The 18677-nt window shown below is 41.5% G+C and overlaps 1 protein-coding gene across 3 annotated transcripts in view; it reads right to left on the bottom strand.

Moving 5' to 3' along the window:
• LOC308563887 (transducin-like enhancer protein 1) overlaps positions 1–18677 on the bottom strand; it is an 81894-nt gene that overhangs the window by 25962 nt on the left and 37255 nt on the right. For 2 of the 3 annotated variants that reach the window (XM_081151459.1, XM_081151460.1), the window contains exons 7-9: positions 14259–14463; positions 13513–13529; positions 1370–1486 (exon numbers count right to left, since the gene is read on the bottom strand). In XM_081151459.1, coding sequence (XP_081007585.1) covers positions 1370–1486; positions 13513–13529; positions 14259–14463 — 339 coding nt within the window. The remainder of the gene's footprint in view (positions 1–1369; positions 1487–13512; positions 13530–14258; positions 14464–18677) is intronic. The other variant, XM_081151461.1, reaches the window with a different exon arrangement.

Below are 18677 nucleotides of genomic sequence, written 5' to 3'. Positions count from 1 at the left end.
TCTGCATATCATGGACCTTCTCACTAGCTTATTAACAGTTGATGCTGTATATAAAAGTACCTGCACGGGACACTGGCTCTGGGAAAAACATGAAGGGCAAACATTATGTGCTAAAAGGATTGGGCTAGAAAGAACCAAAAAAGTAGGTTCTTAGGATATTATTATGGTGCAAAGTATAGATCATTTCAAAAGACCTCTGATAATAATATCCATCCTAAGCCCTGGGTTTGGGAATCCTAGCATCATGACTAAGAGATGGATTTTGGAGTCAGACTGCCTCCAGACTCAACCACTAACTCTGACCTTGGGGAAATACTTGCAAGATCTGTGCTTCCGTTTCTTTATTAAATAAAAGGTATCAACCTCACAGGGTGTTTTAAGGGTTAAAGGAAACAATTCATGTAAAAGCACCCAGTAGCTGACACTAGAGTTGTTGCTCAAGAAATGTTACCCATTGTTAGCTACAGGTTTGAGCCAGCTAGCAGGAGGCAGAGAGGCCTAGCGTGTGAGCCTCCACATAGCCTGCACACCAGCCAGCCAGAGGCAGAGCTTCTTCCTCCAGGAGCAACAGGAAGTGGCCTAAATCAGCTTTCTACTCACATACTGCTCCTGAGAACTGAAATAGACACTCAGGGATATAAGGAAACTCCAAGTTGTCTGTCAGCTGCGATGTTTATGATGCCAAGAACAGAGCCGATGGCCATTTGGCTCGGGGCGCTCTCCACGGGAATGCGAGTTTAGCGAGACCTGAGTGAACAGTCCTCCCTCCATCAACCCGCCATGGGATCTTGCCTGCAGGATCTGGACTAGGTGCCTCCCAACATTTCTTCCATTTTTACCACTAAACTGCTTGCTGTGGAAGAGGGTGAACTCTGCCTGAAGACCTAATACAAGCCTGAATATACTATGAGAATAGCATTCAGGAAGGTGTTTTGTGACACCACAAATCTTACCCTGATCATTTTAGCAGCACAAGCCCAGGACAAAATGAAAATGCAGGCATTGTTCAAAACTTGAGAATTTGAAGAGGGCTGAGTGCAGAGCATTAAAACCAAGGGTGAGGCAGGGTCCTTTTATAAGCAGGGCCCTGTGCAGCTGCACAGACTGCATGCCCATGAAGCCAGCCCTGCATTCTTACATCCCCACTTAAGAGTAAGGCAGAAAGCCTAAAATGTAATACTGAGCCTGGCAGGAGGATAATTTACAGCTGTAGAGTGAAATAAAATCCAGCAGTGTAAGAATCTGTCCTCTTTATGTATTATTTTAAGGGATGTGGATTATCACTAAGATCTTAGAGTACATTTGTATACTCACTTAAAAAATAAGCAAGTAAGCAACAAATATTGTTTCTAGTCCTTTATTTACTTACATAGTGGCTGGAGTCCTTATCGTCCACCTTTCTTTTTTTGATGTCGTTGGAAAATTCAGGCCCATTTCTACGTTTATCTGTGCCTCTTAGACTGTCTGGGACCAAGAGGGAATTACTCTGCAAGACAAAAAATTAATCAAAGGCTTCTTCCCAGGCCTCTTTGTACACTTGAAAACCCAACCTGAATGTGATAGCTGTTTTAGAAAGGTGATACCGACACGACCTTTCATTCCATTTAATTCATCTCGTCTGAAGACTGGATGGCAAACATTTACAGAACTTTAAGCACTTAAAAGGGAGACCCTGACTATGCAATTGAACCATGCTTCAGGCCTTACTTACTTACAATGCTCTATTTACTGTTAGAGAAATGGGAGCTTGATGCTTGTGTGTGGACATGTTTCTATTCTTTCCCACTTGGACTTTCTGGTCAAGAACATGAAAAGCCTATGAGTAAAACCTGAAGTTATTCGATTAGCCTTATTTCGTGACTGCGAGTCAGTGCGCCCCTCTAAAATCCCAAAGAGAACAAGTGGGATTAACAGGATGGTTTCCTAAAAGACAAATCAACACTTTCCTCAGACAATGAAGAAACTCCTTTGAATTCTTTTAATTTATTGTTGAAAATATGATTTGATGTTCCTCGCCAAAAGCACCGCAATGTAAGACTCAAAGAGGAAATTTCAGCCAGTGGATCTTCACCGGCCAAGCCAGTTCCCACACATAAAAGCAGGAACAAGGGCGAATCTTTTCCACAAACCACACAGGCCACTTTCATTCGAATGTGCTGAGTACGAACTGCTGACCCAAAGAAAAGAGGCATTTTAGATACTTGGGGGTCACATGACATGATCTGACAGCTGGTCAATTCCCATCTCCTCTGGGCTAAAGCATCAGAACATGTTACAATGAGTTATTTTAAGTGCGGGGATTAGCATATGCAAGGGGGCAATTTGTTCAGTGATGTGTTACAGCCTCGAACAATGCTGGGTGAGCTGTGTAAAGGCCTCCTTTCACAAAGCACAGATAACCCCAATTTCTGAAAGATGCTGGAGAACTAAGAGGAGGGTGCCCAGGGCCAATAGATAATTATGTTACCTTTCTCTGCCACAATTTAAAAGAGAAGGGTCTGAGGAAAACCTTGCCTTAGATCACCTCTAATGCCACTGTATTACCAGGAACGAATCATTTACACACATTTTTAACCATCATGGGTATTCGCTCCTAACTAGCCTGCAGTAATCAGCCAGGTGGCTGGCTCTCAACTTTCCCTTGTGACAACTGTGGACCCCACCACAGGGGCATCCACAGCTCAACCACATGCAGGAAAAAAATAAAAACTGGGAACCAGAAGGCAGTCTGAAGCCTCTCTGCCCACTTCTGGAGCTGACTGTGTCATGAGCTGAGCTTTGCATTCATGACTGTCCAAGCTACACGAATGCTAAGAAGCTTACAGAAAAACAGGGGAGGGACAAATGCAATTCAATACACAGAAGCTCAGAGTAATGTCCTTAGCACAGGGTGGGGAGCTGAAAGGTAAGCTGGCTGTGTCCCTGAAAGAATTACCTTGGAAAATGTCTACTAAAAATTAACTCCTCCAACCCAAACCCACACTGCCTGACAAGATGCAGAGGCTTAAAAGTTCTGCAAAGTGCAAACATGCACTCAGAAAAGCAGAGCCAAGGGGAGTTTGCACTTAAGTATAAAATGTGTCCAAATACATCTGTGTTATAGAATATATCAGGCCCCCAAATCTCCTCTCCAGACTCTGAGCAGATACATTTAAGGGCACGGCTGTATCAACTTTACATCTGCCCATGTGCCCAGAACCCTCGATTGGTGTCTACCAGCAGTTTTAAAGTCTCTCATCAGTGTCACCTTCACAGCCCTTCTGCTATACCTAGCAGTGGGCATCCAAACCACTCAGCCATTCAGAGACAATTTTAAACGATCTTACTTTTTAAAATGATGTCAAGTGGTATTGCAAACATAAAAGTAAACGACACTTCTGTTAGGAAAATACAACGTTTGTTAGAAACAATAGCACTCCTACAGCTGGACCTGTAAGCATGTCAAGTTTTGAGGCCTTCCCGTCAACCTGTTAGAAGTTACTACTGCAATTCCTGTTTGAGCAGCTTAAATGAGGCCTGCAATCTGAATGTGCTTTTGAAAAAGCTCTAAAAAGTTTCTCTACATTTGGACAGAGCTCGTAATTAGCACCTCTGCTTGTCTGAAAATCGGCCCCATTCAAATGGCAGACTTAGACAAGTTACAAAACAAAACATCTCATCATACCTCTAGTGCTATAAAACTGATTCAAAACAAAGCAGCGAAGAGTGTGGGCTGGAAAGGCTGGGAGCCAAGGTAAGGAGCCAGGGGGTTCCTGGCTCCTGCTGCAGACCCACCCAAAACGGACCACCTCTTTCACCCTTGTCCCCAGGAACCCAGTTTTCTGTGTATAGTTGACCCTGACATCCTCCCAGCTCTGATGCTCCCCTTCAGTATTGTTTTTGATTTAAGCAAATAGTTCCAGTCTAATGAATTTCATGTTGGCAACAACTTTCTGGTTAATTACTGCTATGAGACCCCAAGTTTTGTGGTTCCTTCATTTGTTCCCCAGGAACCCAACCAAAAGACTTCACGGGTATTACTGGATGTCTCATGATGCCACTAAGTCTTTTCCTCTCCTGCTGTTTTCCCCCCTGCACCATCTAATGGCTCAGAAGTGGAACAGTCATTTTGATGGTCATTATGAGCTGTTTTTTATATATTTTAAGAATGGAGAGATTATACCTGGGTATTGACTTAATAGCCTTTGGATCCTTCAAAATTTAGGGTTCTATCTTGGTTTGTTGGATTTGGACTAGGATAGGTAGAATCACATTTCACACAAACACTTAACATTTAAGAAGAGGCCATGGTGAAACTGAGGCTGTTTCACTTTGTTATTATTTAAAAAGTCACGCATTCTAAACACAGAAGATAATTAGAGTCAAACCTTTAAAGGGGCCAAAGCAACCTTAAAAGACACACTGTTCATCTCCCTCATCCCCTCATTTTATCTGGAGGATGCCCAGAGAGGGGAGGTGATTTTTCTAAGGCAGGAAGCTCTTCCCATTAAGTCAAAGTGCCACCACCCAAAAGAGTGATTTTTAAAATATATATATACATATATATCTTTATTGATTTCAGAGAGAGGAAGGGAGAGGGAGAGAGAGAATCATCAATGATGACAGAGTTGTCACTGACTGGCTGCCTCCTGAATGATTGAGCCCACACCCTGGGCATGTGCCCTGACTGGGAATTGAACCTTGATCTCCTGGATCATAGGTCGATCCTCAACCACTGAGCCACGCTGGCTGGGCCAGAAGAGTGATTTTTAAACTCAATTTATGTACCTGAAAACTTGTACCCAAACACCTGGTTCCAAATAACTGCTTACAAGCCACACTGGCTCTTTAGCCTTTGAAGCTTAATAAATATTCTAATGGACAGAAAACAATGCCTAATACGTACTGCATGTTTTCTCTGTTCCCCCCTCCTAACCACAGATACACACACACGCCCTGATTCACTTGGTTGTTCACAATACTAAAAATGTGAACATAAAATTTGAAAATGAACATTTTACAGCGTACTTTAGAGTGACCTGAAAATAGTCCCAAATTCCTATATTTGCATTCATGAATCCTACCATTGATAACCCAAGATTCACATGAGAAGAAAAACTCAGCAGATGCCCTAGCCAGTTTGGCTCAGTGGTTAAAGCGTCGGCCCGTAGACTGAATGAAGGGTCCCTGGTTCAATTCTGGCCATGTATCTCGGTTGCAGGCTTGATCCCTGGCCCTGGCTTGGGCGCGTGTGGGAGGCAACCAATCGATGTGTCTCTCTCACATCGATGTATCTCTCTCTCTCTTCCTTCCACTCTTTCTGAAAAGCGATGGAAAAAATATCCTTGGGTAAGGATTTAAAAAAAAAGAAAAGAAAGAAACTCAGCAGAGAACAAAGTAGTCCAGGTACCCACAGCACTGGTTTCATGTGATGGCAATCAAGGCTGATAGTGATCCCTCAGCCCTATTTACCATCACAGACCTCTCTTCCCAGAGTCCACATTTGGAAAGATTTTAATCTACCAAACAGCATTCATCAAGTACAATTCATTTTCCCAGTATTTATTTGTCAAATAAACATTTAATTGTGAATCAGAGGTTTTTTTATTCAGCATGAGGACTAGTGTTACCACACTGATATACTCGAATTCTAGTCAAGAAACTCAATGTTTTATTTCACCTTGCAGCTGGCAAAATTTAAGTATCTGCCAGAATTTTTCAAACACTTTAATTATCAGGCAGCCTTCTACTACAAATGTCCTGAGGGCTGGGATTTCCAGACTGTATATATGTTTTCCTTTACTTTAAAATTTCCTTAAGAACAAAACAAAATCATCTTATTTACCTTATGTCTTCTACAAGAACTCAAAATAGGAGTTTTATGTAGCCCAGGGGGAATATTTAAATCAGAGCAAATCAAGATCTGAAAACACATTTTGATTTCAAAACAAACTAAAATTGTAAAACCCTGATGATTGTCTGCACCTTTTGTGTTGCATACACAGGTAGAGAGTCAAGTAAAATGATAAAGGGAGAGGCTATCTGACCCATCTCTAAAGAAAAATGACCCCCCTGGAATATTCAGTACCAGAGACAGAAAGAGGGTCCAGACCTACCCGCCCACTGGCATGACTTCCTCTCCGTTTTATGTTGAAACCACATGAAATGCCTAGATGAGGTGCAGGAACAGAGAACATACTCCACCTGTCTCTCTTTAAAAAAAGCTGTAATTCTTTGAGAATATAACACCTCAGTGGGCCTCTCCACTGGCAACAGGGAAACTGTTTGCTATGTATGACTAATACACGCTTCCTGAGGGTCACTTCTTGCACTAACAGTGATGGGATGGTTAAGAACACTATGAGAGTGAGCAAGGGAGCTACTCAGAGGGACTAGAAAGAGTAGCAGATCTTCCAATATCACAGCGGTATGCACTCCGTGAGTGGTCAAACCCAGAGCAGCTTTCTAATTGGATGAAGCACATTTTGTAAAAACACACAACAGGAACATTGTCTGCCATAGTTCAGTGGAATCAGGTTAACTAGATAGTTGGTAGAGGGTTTGAACCTAGTGGGTAGAAGTAGACAATACAGTCTTAAAACAAAGCAAAGGTAAACATCCAAATGCAATTATTAAACCATATGTTCATGAAAGAACTTGTGATGTAAGTAGAAGAGTCTGTTGAACCTCAGAGAGCATTCAGTCAAATCAAAAGAGATTGTCAAGATTTGGACTTTGTGTCTGTTACCTTCGTTCTGACCATTCTGGACAGCATTTGTATTTCACGCTCTGATAACCCACTCAAGAAAAAGGAAGAGACCCAGCTGCTTCAATACGCATAAAACCAGACTTTAGAGTCTTATTCCAAGAATTTTACTTTTCTTTCAGCAATTTTACAGCAATAGTTCATGTATGCTGAGATATTTTGGAAGGTAAACTCCAGAAAATATAAAAGAAGGCAAGTTTAATGAAACGTTACACTGTCAGTGCTACCAGAACACTTGTTACAAAGTTTTCATATATCCCTCATCTATTCTGAGACCTCAAAGCAACTCTTCTGCCAACCAAATCTCAACCTGGAAGCCACCCGCAGCAAATCTGAAAGGAGAAACTGCTCACAGATAGAGCAGAAGCTAGACAGGTTTCCCTAATGCAAAAATAATGTACATTATTCAAATAGATTTCTTTAGCTGCCATGCTGATTCCCCTAGGGAATTTCCTCCTCCCCGCAGGAAAGTGTTTGTGTCAGAGGTACAGATTGGAAACTCATGACACCTCATTTATCCTCAGTTACACTGAGGCAGTGGGAACCTAATTTGCTAGCGCACTCTACACTGACAATTAACTTCTCGGTGAACATTAAAACAATTAGGCAACGACGCACCCCATCACATCTGTGTGCCTTCTCCACCGACACCTGGTACCAATTAAGTCATCACCCCATGCTGTACTTTTTGCTACAGTCCAATTGGTCATTCTCGTATTCTGCCTGACATTTCGACAAATGTATTTTTTGCCCATAAAACTAACAAGATCCCTACCTGTCAATGGTGAAAAGGGGAAGAAAGTGGAGAAGTGTGGAAACATGTCCACTTGGCAACCACATCACATCTCAGAAGCCCTGGCTGTGAAGCAGTTGTGCTGAAGGGTATACATCTATTTTTCATAGTTAAAAAGCAAAATACAGAAAGAAGTGTGCTCTTGCACCTTGATCTAGGAACTCAGCGCTGTGGGATGCAGAAGGGGGACTCAGTCAGGAGGGCTCCGGGAAGAGAACGAAGCCATGCAGGAGACACCCAGGCTATATTTGGCCTCGAAGAGGTATTAAATTAAATCACAAGATGCCTTAGACATCACCCTCTACACCCCCAGCTTGCCTTCCACTCACCTTCTCCAGGTAAAGCAAAATAAAACAAATAAAAACTTTGGAGCTGACAATAAATATAACCATTTAAAAATAATTTTTAATACACAAACTAAGTCTAGAAAAGATTTTGGAGGGAGAAAATGGTCTCTACCTGTTCTTTGGTTTTTTCTTGTTGTTTTTAGAGTAAAGATGCCCTATAGTCACTATAAATGCAGTGAGATAAAACTGACACATTTCTGGTCACACGCAGGCCCCAATATCCACCTGGTGGGATACGGCAGCCACATAAACAGATGCCTCACCTGTTACAGGCATACACTCTTAACCACCTAGAAACAGCTGGGGCCCCCCTTTCTTCAGGATTTCACCCTTCTCATGACAGTGGTGCGTTTTCCCAGAGGATCCATTTTTTTAAGCACATGGTTTTAAATTCTGTCAAGAGGGAAATCTGCTGAGACAACTGTCTGAGAAAACGTCAGTGTTTTCCATTGTGCCTAAATACTGATATTTCAGGTGACTCTTCTCAGTTCTATCCTTTATTTCTAGGCAATTCCTTGGCATGCACCAGGTCAAGATAAAGTCATAAACATTTAGATGAAAATACCTTCTCCTAGTTCCTACCTACGTTTGACCAACTTGATTATCACGAGACTGATAAAGTTCATAGAAAGCTGACATCGGTCTATGGTCCCAATGTCCTAAAAAACACCAGTAACTGACACCCTGTCACTAGGCCCTAACCTCCACAACTGTCTTACCCATTGTATTTTACAAAGGAAAGGAAACCACAAGAAACTTTGTTGGGCACGACTAACTGTGTTTACTGCCTTGCTGGCAGGTACTCAGGGGGAGGGGAATCCTAAAGGCTTGCCCTGCCCTGTCTGCTGACTTGCTGTTCCTGGTTCCTAAGCCCTCACCCTGTGAGGCCACCACCATCGCCATGTTACAGATGAGGCTCGTCCGTGCAGTCAGAATTCCACCGCAGCATGTTCTTGTCCACAACGGGTGTTCTTTCTATCACTCCCACCCCTCGTGTTGCCGTAATCCTGAACTGCCATAATCCTGAAGAGAAACTGGAGATAATGTGATATTCAAAAATAAAATTTCAAAAAAAGAGCAACAATACAATTTTTTCCAAAGAAGGCCTCACGTCTTACTTCCCCGTGCTCTCCAGTGCTGAGGGTCGTCTTGAAAAAAAGTGAAGTGATGGGTGGTCTGAACTAGGGTCTGGCTTTGTGCTACCTCGGCCAGTTAACTAGGCAGGCAGAACTACTAGAGAAGAAAAACAAAGACACCACCTTACATCGAATAGTGATGGTTGTCCTAAGTACTTTTAAATAAGTTCCAAATATGAACCTGACCATTTTAGAAGCCAGCGATGGGAGTGACAACACAGTCCCTCTGAGAGACATCTAATTTTTGACTGCCATTAACTAAGCAAATGTATGACCAGAGGCACCCAACCTCCCTGAGCTTGGTGTATGATTGATAAAGTGATGATAATTGCACTGTTATGGTCTCTAATGTAGATGAATAGTACTTAGGCTTCTCTGGCGCAGGAACCCCTTTTGAGAATTTGATGGAAGTTATCTCCCCAGAACACTCTGCATGCAGTTTTGAGAGGGTTCAAGAACCTTCTGAAGCCCATCTAGGAGCCCTGCCTAAGTCCACAGACCCTCTGTGCTCTGGGGTCTCTTCCAAACCCCACTCCCAAGTGTCCTCCCTTTTCCCAATGTTCCAAAGAGTGATCACACGCATTAGGAATTTCGGTATTTTCATTTAAAAAATATCTGACTGGGACATTAAAAGACATCACTGCAAAATGGCACCAAGTATACACAGTGCCTCCAACAGTGCAGGGCACATAGTAAGTGCTCACTATGTATTTGTTAAACTAATGAGGATTTAAACACATTTCTATCCTATTTTCTTAAAAGCCATACAACTCTTAGTCAATTCTCTTAATTCCAGATCTTTCAAGCCGACTTATTTAAATGATACTCTCTTCAGCCAAAAGTTAATGCAATTCATCTCTAATGGAAATATCTAAAGTTTTATTACTACTGAAGAAATAAAGGCCTTTGTTAGGTCATCTCATATTTCTTTGTTCAATAGTAAGTAGCATTTTGCTAGTAGGCTTATGTTAAAAACTACAACCACCAAGTTTTGCAAATTAGAAAAACACCAGTCAAATCTTAACTTATAAACAACAGCCAAAGAGCAAAATAAAAGTTACTGGCTTTATCATTCATTCCTGTTTCAGAAACAAGCAACTTAAAAATAGTGCCCGTGTTTTCAACCTTTTCTTAGTGCTTTCATTTCCTGGGTTTAACATTAAAACGGGTTACATTAAGGCTCACTTGTTTTCCCTACCGTAAAACCTTAAACTAGCAAATGGGATAATTTTGTCACTAAAAATAAGCAAACACAACCTGCAAACCAGTTCTAGACTTACAGATACAAATCCATACACACCCACATCCCCTCCCCTCTGGATCTAGATAAGTTCCTGGTTTTTGCACTTAATATAAAGAATGTATGTTCACTATACAAAGAAAAGCAGGAAAATATTAGACTAGACTAGTCTGGAATTTTTCAGAACTCCTCAGTCTTATGGCAGAGGTTCTCAGGGTTTGGTCCAAGAACCCCTGATGTTCCCAGAGGAACTTACATATCTCTTTGAGGCAGACTTTCTTCCTATACTTTAAAACAATGTTTCCCAATAGAAAGAATGCAGCCGGTGATGAGAATACAGCCATCCTTTTTTAAACCAGGCACTAAAGACATCTGCAAATGGGTAAGACAAAACCCCTCTACCCACTACCATTTTTTTATGTTGGAAAATAGTTTTTCATTAATAGTGTTCACACAAATTAAATAGCTCTTTATCTGCCTAAGTGATTTTAAAATCTGTTTTATCTCTAATCCAGAAAAATTTCAAAATATATAACCCACATAAACAAAAGTTCTTTGGGGTCATCAATAATTTTAATTTAAGGGTACAAAAAGATCCTGAGACCATAAGGTTTGAAAACCCCTGCCTTGTAGCAACTACTCTTAACCCCTAACTGGGTGAAAAGAAGCAAGAGCATTACAGAGCAATCAACTCACTTCATCAGCCAAGTAAAATCCGACTTCGTAATTCAAACCACTTTATTAAAGGGATAAGCACTATAATATTTTAGGCACTAATAGTACACATCATCTTATTATCCATTGCTTCTCATATTCAATTTTACACAAAGTTTGAAGAGCTACTTAATTTTATGTAACTGCAGCAAAATCCCACTTATGTGGACAGCGAACAGATTAATTCTTCTCTACAGACTGAATTAAATGTTTATGTTATAAATTAGTGTAGTTTCCCCATTTTATATCACCACCACCTACAGTTCTCTGTAACAATTAGGCAGGAAACACAGTACCCATTCTGAAAATATTCTGAAATTATCATTACTTGTCAAAAATTTGATGTGAAAAAGGAAACATACAAGTAACACATGAAGTAACCTTTTATTTTGCATGATTTTACAGATAGCTTTTTACGCAATGTATCCACATTTTGCCTTGAACTTCACTGCTGACTCAACGCATGGACTTTAAAACCACCCGCAGCTGCCTGAAATTCAAGAAACATTTTGTCCTTGCTCCATCCCACCCTCACTTCCACAGTGAATTAAGTTCTTCTTACATTTTTCAGCCAAAAATACAAATGGGCATTATTAGACACATTCAGAAATACACAAAGAGGTCTGAAAAATGCCTCTGCTACCTTAAGCATGCAAACCTCTCCTCATTCCTGCCACTCATTGGCATTTCACAGAGGTACATACCATGGTACCCCTTCCAGGACTGCCTAGAACTTTTGCTGAAACTTTCTAGTCCTTCCTTTAGGATTTTGGTCACCTTTTCTTGGTTCCTTGAAAAAGGCCTTGTGATATGTGTGCTTCATATCCTGAACTATATAGGTGCATCTCCTATATTACCTTACATATAGTAAACACTCATTAAATAAATATACAGTGATTTAAGGTGAAATCATAGTACCGAGAATAAAAAGTTAAAGTTCCAAACCTAGAATAAGTTCAATAAATTAAAACATGCAGCAAACTAAAGGACATGGGCTCCCTCCCTCAGCATCTTCTGCCTCCTGGTCCCTGGTCCAGGATTAGAGATTTTAATTTGACACTCTATTGAATGAACATGGCAGAGATGATAATCTACAGGGACACTGAAAGAGCAAAACATAAAGGTTACCTCTATAAATCAAAGTCAGTTTACTCAGGTGTGTATTTTGCGAAGAGGATAGTTTAATACCTAGCTATAATGGTTTTCTACCCCCTCAACATTTTCCAGAGAAAAGTTATAGTACCCAGAATTTTAAAACTAGCTATAGCTGCCCCATCCTTTCACCATTATCCATTCCCCCAACACATCCTGATACATAAGGTATTCTAAGATCTATCTCAAAGAGAATTTTTCAGGTTATTACTATGCACCCTGGCTGGTGCGGCTCAGTTGGTTGGGCATCGTGCCATGAACTGAAAGGCTGCCGGTTCAATTCCCAGGGAGACCACATGCCCAGGTTGCATGCTGGATCCCCAGTGGGGAGCATGTGGGAGGCAGCCGACGGAAGATGTTTCCCTCTCCTGTCCATGTTTCTCTCTCTCTCTAAAAATCAATAACAAAATATTTTTTTTAAAAAAAAGATACATAACACAGGTATACACAGTCACTATTCCACATGGAAAAGCGAGGGGGGAAAAAACCATAAATTTTTCAGGATGAAAAGAATTACGTATCTTCCTTCCAAATGCATAACCAAAAAAAGTTACCAGAATGATTTAAAAGTTCAGTATCCCATTGTTTTTCTACCAGTTAGATTTAAGATGGTCAAAATACTGCCATGTTCAAAAAGAAAGAAAAGAAGGAAGGGAAGGAGACAAAACTGTAGGTTATCGTAGCTAAAAAGGGGCCAATTTCTCACTCTATTTGATCATAACATGAGATATGCACTTTAGATACAGATCTCCCCACAGCTAACTCGTGGTTATGTATACAGATCAAATGTGCATTAGGTAAAATGGGTAAGACTTAGGCTGCTGAAAAAATGAGCTCTCCAAGTCCGCTGAATTTCCTTGTTTTTAAGAACTTAAGATGCTCAATTCTTTGGTGTAAAATAAATTTAAGTTCAAGTCCACACTCCAAGGACAATTATGAAAAGAAAACTAGATATGGAAACCTAGCAACTAAGATGCATTTGCAGAGGATAATAAATGGTTCGGGTAGAAATAACACGTTACTAACCAATTTCACATGTGGGCTGTGACCTCTTGCCTGTAAAGCTGGTTTAAGATAGGAATGAATACTCTTAAACTACAGGCAACCTAGACTCAAAATGCAACGGGAAACATTTTTAAAGTGGGCCTGGGGCACATTCGGATCAGAGCAAACAGCTGTGCCCCCAAATCACGTTGTTCTCATCAAAGAAAGTTTTATAAAAAATCCGGAGCAGGAAGAATAGTCATATTTAAAAAAAAATAAAAAACCTAGTCACTGAGAGACAGGGAAGAATGTGCACGCCTGTGCCTGTGTTTAAGGAAAGGAAGTTTGGGATGCACTGTGGGAAGGGGGTGTGTTTGTGTGCGGCAGGCGAGAGTACTTACTGTGCCCGGTTCTCTGTCTGCTCCGGAGGTTACCAAGAAACGCACAGACATGCCCGTTCAGACACAGAGGCAAGAACAGAAATAAAAAAAAGGGGGGAATAATTAGAACACAAGCCCCAAACAGTTTTAAAAATGGCTTTTATTTATATAAGTCATTGCACATTCCTAATACAGTGATTTCCTGAAAATTACAGTATTTTGTAAACATAAGATTTACAGTTTAACCATACACAAAGCCTATTTTTTTATTTCTTGACAGAATAAATTACTTTTCTTCAAAAAATTAGTCAAGTGCAATTTTGCCCAATATTTAACGCATACTAGAATTAAAGCCTATGAAGCTAAGTAGTAACAGATGCAATTATCAAACCTCTCATTTGAACACATTCACTTTCAGATTTAACTTCTTATTTCGCCCCATTTAACATTACTTTCTTTGAAAATTACCCAATTAAGCAGTTAACAGTTTTCCATAATATGGTACAGGCCACTGGCATTAACTAGGCAGTTGCCAAGATGTCAAGATGCCTGCAATCTAAAAAGATCGAGAAATCTACAGATGCCCACGCTAACCCTGAGCACTTCCAGGGTGAACTGTGTTTCAGTGGCCAAGCTTTTCGACAGTTCCTCTTAGCTCATTGTTTGCTCTCTGAATAGGTTGGGGCTTTCTTTAGCGGTGCACACAACTTTGCAGCACTGTATGAGTGTGAGGACAAAGTCCTAATCAGGCTTGCCCGGCCGCTCACCTCTGTGGTGCTCTGCATCGTGATGCTTCTTGTCATCTTTTATTGCCAAGTGAGACTGCCCACTCAGAGCACTAGACAGCGCCAGGAGGCCGGCACTGCCGCCCAGGGGTGGGATTCCAGGCGGCTGAAGTCCCGAAGGGTGAGGCGTTAAAGGGACTGGGGGTCCGTGGCCATGAGAAAGGTGCTGAGCTTGCAACTGCTGCTGCTGTTGGTGGTGGTGAGGGAGGAAGAGGAAGAGGAGGAAGAGGAGCAGGTGGTGGTGATGGTGGTGGTGGCAGCATCCGGGAGAAAGTAGACATGACATGATAGGGTGGAGGGAAACAGGAGGGCGATACACACACGAAGAGAGCAAAGAGGGAGACAGAGGAAGGGGAAAAAAAGGTGATTAGCACTTTCAGTTCATCAAAAGCTTTTACTTGATAAGGTACAATCTTCCCAAAATATAATCCTCAGATCTACACTGTCACTTTCTGGCATAAGTCACCCCCTGGGACTATAGCCGTTTATTATAAGCAAGCCTAACTAAGTAAACAACTCACGCTAGTTCCACCTCTAAGTGCCTCAAGGGATGAAATCCAGTATGTTATTGAATCTAAGATGCCATAGATTGAAGACTCATCCTGATTTCAGAAAGGTTAAAATTGGGGACACACAGATATGCATCCTACAATATAGTAACTGAGTAGTCATCGGTTATTAAGTGACTCCATTTCACCCCGACAGTCTTGCGTTAACTTACAATGGTATGATGAAACAAAACCAACTTATTATCCTTAATTAACACTACTCAGAAAGCAGGAAAAGCCAGCATCTCTTATGCACCCCACCCCCAGGTACCTTGTGTCCTTATTTCATTAAGCTCTCACTGTGAGTATGTACTGACATTCCCATTTCACAGGAGCCAAGGCTCAAAGCACTGAGAAAATTGCAGATTCTCCCAGCAGGGGGAGGGGACTCAATATAGGAAAGACCCTTATGGCTCACTGGTCACTGAGCCACCACACACAGAGGGAGGCCTCAGGGAGCCATGCATGTGACAGATAGAAGAAGCTTTCGTTAAGGTGAAGCTTAGTTTACCCCTTACTTCCTCTGAGCTCCATGCCCCAGACCTAGTCCTTCAGGGTCACAAGGAAAACACTGAGGCCCAGAGAGGGCAACGACCTTGATGGGAAAACACTCTCACCAGACCTATGGGACACCAACCACGGACACCCCAGTCTCCAATCCTAAATGCCTCTGCCTCTATCGCTTAACCCACTCCAGAGATCATAAGTCTCTTCACATTAAAAAGTATCATTGCTCTCATATATTATATTTAAGAGCATGTTGTAGAAATGAAAAAGTATGTAAGAAATGGCCCTTGTACCATAAATCTGGCCACATTTCAGCTGTCCAACATAAAACTCGTTTTTGATGAGACAGTAAAAACGATTAAAGCTCAATTTCTAAGGTGTAATGTTAGGAAATTCCTCAGATTCTGATTTGTGCTCACTTCCCTGGGACTCAATTACTTGTTTTATTTATTATCCCCTTGCGTGCACTGAATATATTAAATCTTCACACCAGATCTTCAGTAATTTCCACCCAGACTACTGATCTTTAATTGAGTCCTAAACATGTTCCCACCCTCAGGAGCAAGAGAAAACAGCATCTTAAAAGCAGAAATCAGTGTCTACAATCACCTTACAATAAATCTCCAACTACTACTAGCATCTTTTTAAAAATCTTTAGGAACCAATGTTCTCTTTAAACTTCCATCCCCTTCCAAAGAGAGCACAGTTCTAATTAGAGGGAAACTGGAAAAGGGGGCGAGGTCCAAGAGGACAGCATTAATAGTATTCTCGGAGAGTATTTATAAACTACTCATTCGCCATTTGAGATCATAACAACAATTTCTTTAAGCATAAAATCACCTTCCTGTCATCCCAAAGACACTAATTCTTGCTCTGTCACCTTTTAAGAGCTTGGCAATAGCAAGACATTAAACGGAAGAAGCTGGCAGCGCGTCACGGTCCGCTAGGCATGCTCATTAGCACTTAATTAGGAACTAGACACCTGCCACAAGAATGTGCCTGAGAAGGCTGAGGACCAGGTCTGCCCGACCGGCAATTACTATCATCACTCGGAGAAGAAGGACTGCGTCCGGCTTCTGGGGGGAACGCAGCAATGCATACACAAGCAAGAGCAGCGGGGTAATTAGGCAGGCACTGATCAAAAGAAGATGAGAGAGGCTAAGCAGAGGGAAGGCAGTTAACTACAGGGTTGAGGACACCACCTTGCCACCCTCCCTGCATGCCTCCACTCCCCCAAAACTCCAGAATCAAGTCACCAAAAGTCAACTTTAGGGGTGGGATTTATGCCAGAGCAAAGGCGGTATTTGGATACGCAGGAAGGAAGTAGATTTTCTGCCAAATCCAAGTCGGTTTTTAGAAAAACGAACTGGAACGTATTCTCTGATATGTTGTTGAAAAGAAAGGTTGGTTTATACAATAAAGGGGCTTTGACACAGCTGTTAAGTAGATCTTGTGGTTAAACCCAGTATTTGGGTTAATAACTCAATGGCGATATCTAAGAGCCTAACTGGCAATGGGCAACTCCACCTCTACACACCTCTGCTCTAAGCTTTCCCCTTGAAAAAATAGTTCACTGTCCATCATTAGAGGCAACTGGGTTCTTCCATCCTTAACTTGGCCACCTTGAGAGCTTCTTTTTTTTTCTTTTCATTTTTAAAGCAAAAAGAAAAGTATACAGGACAGCAACAGGATGGGTAGGCTATTGAAGATAGTAGACCCAGGAAACACGGGTATCACTGTCTCACATAAGCTCCCAGATAGTATTTTTCATATTCAGTATCTGGCCTCAGCTCAGAACACACCTGAGGCAGGGAGGGTGGGCATCAAGGCTCCTGCATTTTCCAGATAGCAGAGGGGCTTGCCTTGGACTCATGGCCAGAATGATGGTTGCAAAGCTTTTGTTCCCTAGAACAGCATTTGTCCTGGGACAGCAGCAGCCTCTCTTCATGTTCACAAAAGACTTCCCGTTTCTCTCCTTTCCCAGGTAATGAGAAGCTCAAGGGCATTCAATACCTCAAACTTACCATTGGACATTCACCTTAAGATAAACCCATCTGGATATGCGGATTTAGCAGTGACGGATTAGAATTTGTTCTGGGGCTTATGACTCAACTGCCCACTCTCCAGTCCCCACTTTCCAATACCTCGTCCCTACATCTGAAAAGGGAGGGTGTCTTTTGCTCAGCTCTCTTCCACGGAAGCTTATAAAGAAGAATCAAGACTAAACAGAGAGAGCTCTGGCTTTTCTCAGAACAAGCTGTTACCAGATAAGAAGAGTTGTTCCTAAAATAAAACATTCATTGAAAGGAATAGAGGGCCCTCATCCTGGAGAGTGAAACAATTAAACTCCAGAAGGGCAGCCTACCTGCCTCATTGCCCCATGTGTCCTTGGAAAAGCATTTTTTCTCAACAAAGCTCACCTGGAGACAGGCAATCTAGTACCCATCACCTTCACCAAAAGAAAAGCCATGAATGCTACTTAAAAATGTTTTAGAACAAAAGAATTATTGACATTGCTATACAGCCAGAAAAACCTCAAAAACAAACAAAAATAAACAGCCAATGGCTCTGCCAATTAGGGGAATTTCCATGCATCAGTTCTCTATAGACCCAAACCTGAACAGACTGTAGAGGAAACTATAGCAAGTTTCTTAACATGACAGCAAGAGTGGGAAAATTCAACCATCTATTTATTAGTTTACACTAATTAGCAAACTTTTGTCTTAAGTTAATGCTTATAGATCTATACAGCACACAACACACAAGCAAAACAGTTATTAATGCTACCACAAAAGGCATTTTTAATGAGAAATGATGGTTTTTAGCAACACAGTTTGGTTACTCAAGCTATCAAGTTAGACCAGTGGGTTCTCAGAGCAATTTTGACACCCCTTCTTCCCCACCCCAGGGACATTTGGCACTGGCTACAGACATTTATGGCTGTCACTGGAGGGAAAGGGGATAAAATGTTACTGGCATTTAATGGGTAGAGGCCAAGGATACTGTTGAACATCCTACAATGCACAGAACAGCCCCCTACCACAGAGAATTATGAAGCCCGCAATGTTAATAGTGCTGAGGTCGAGAAATTTCGGTCTAGATCTAAGCTGGAATTCTGTCCCATTACATTAGAATTCAGGTTCCTAATGCCCAGGGGCTTGCCAAGTTGTTGCTTAAAAACTAAAAATACTTCTCAACATTCAGTTGTTCACTTTCCCTTCATCACCACTGAGCACCTTGTCACAGCTCAAAAAAAAAAAAAAAAGAGCATCTACTTTCGAGACCTGGCACCACCAACAATTTGAAAACAAAAACAAAAACAAAAACTTCCTGTTTTACAAAACAA

The sequence above is a fragment of the Miniopterus schreibersii genome (assembly GCF_964146895.1).
Source record: "Miniopterus schreibersii genome assembly, chromosome: 11".
NCBI classification, from domain to species: Eukaryota; Metazoa; Chordata; class Mammalia; order Chiroptera; family Miniopteridae; genus Miniopterus; species Miniopterus schreibersii.
Note: the sequence above shows the minus strand (reverse complement) of the source record. Positions and strands in the feature narration are given on the sequence as shown.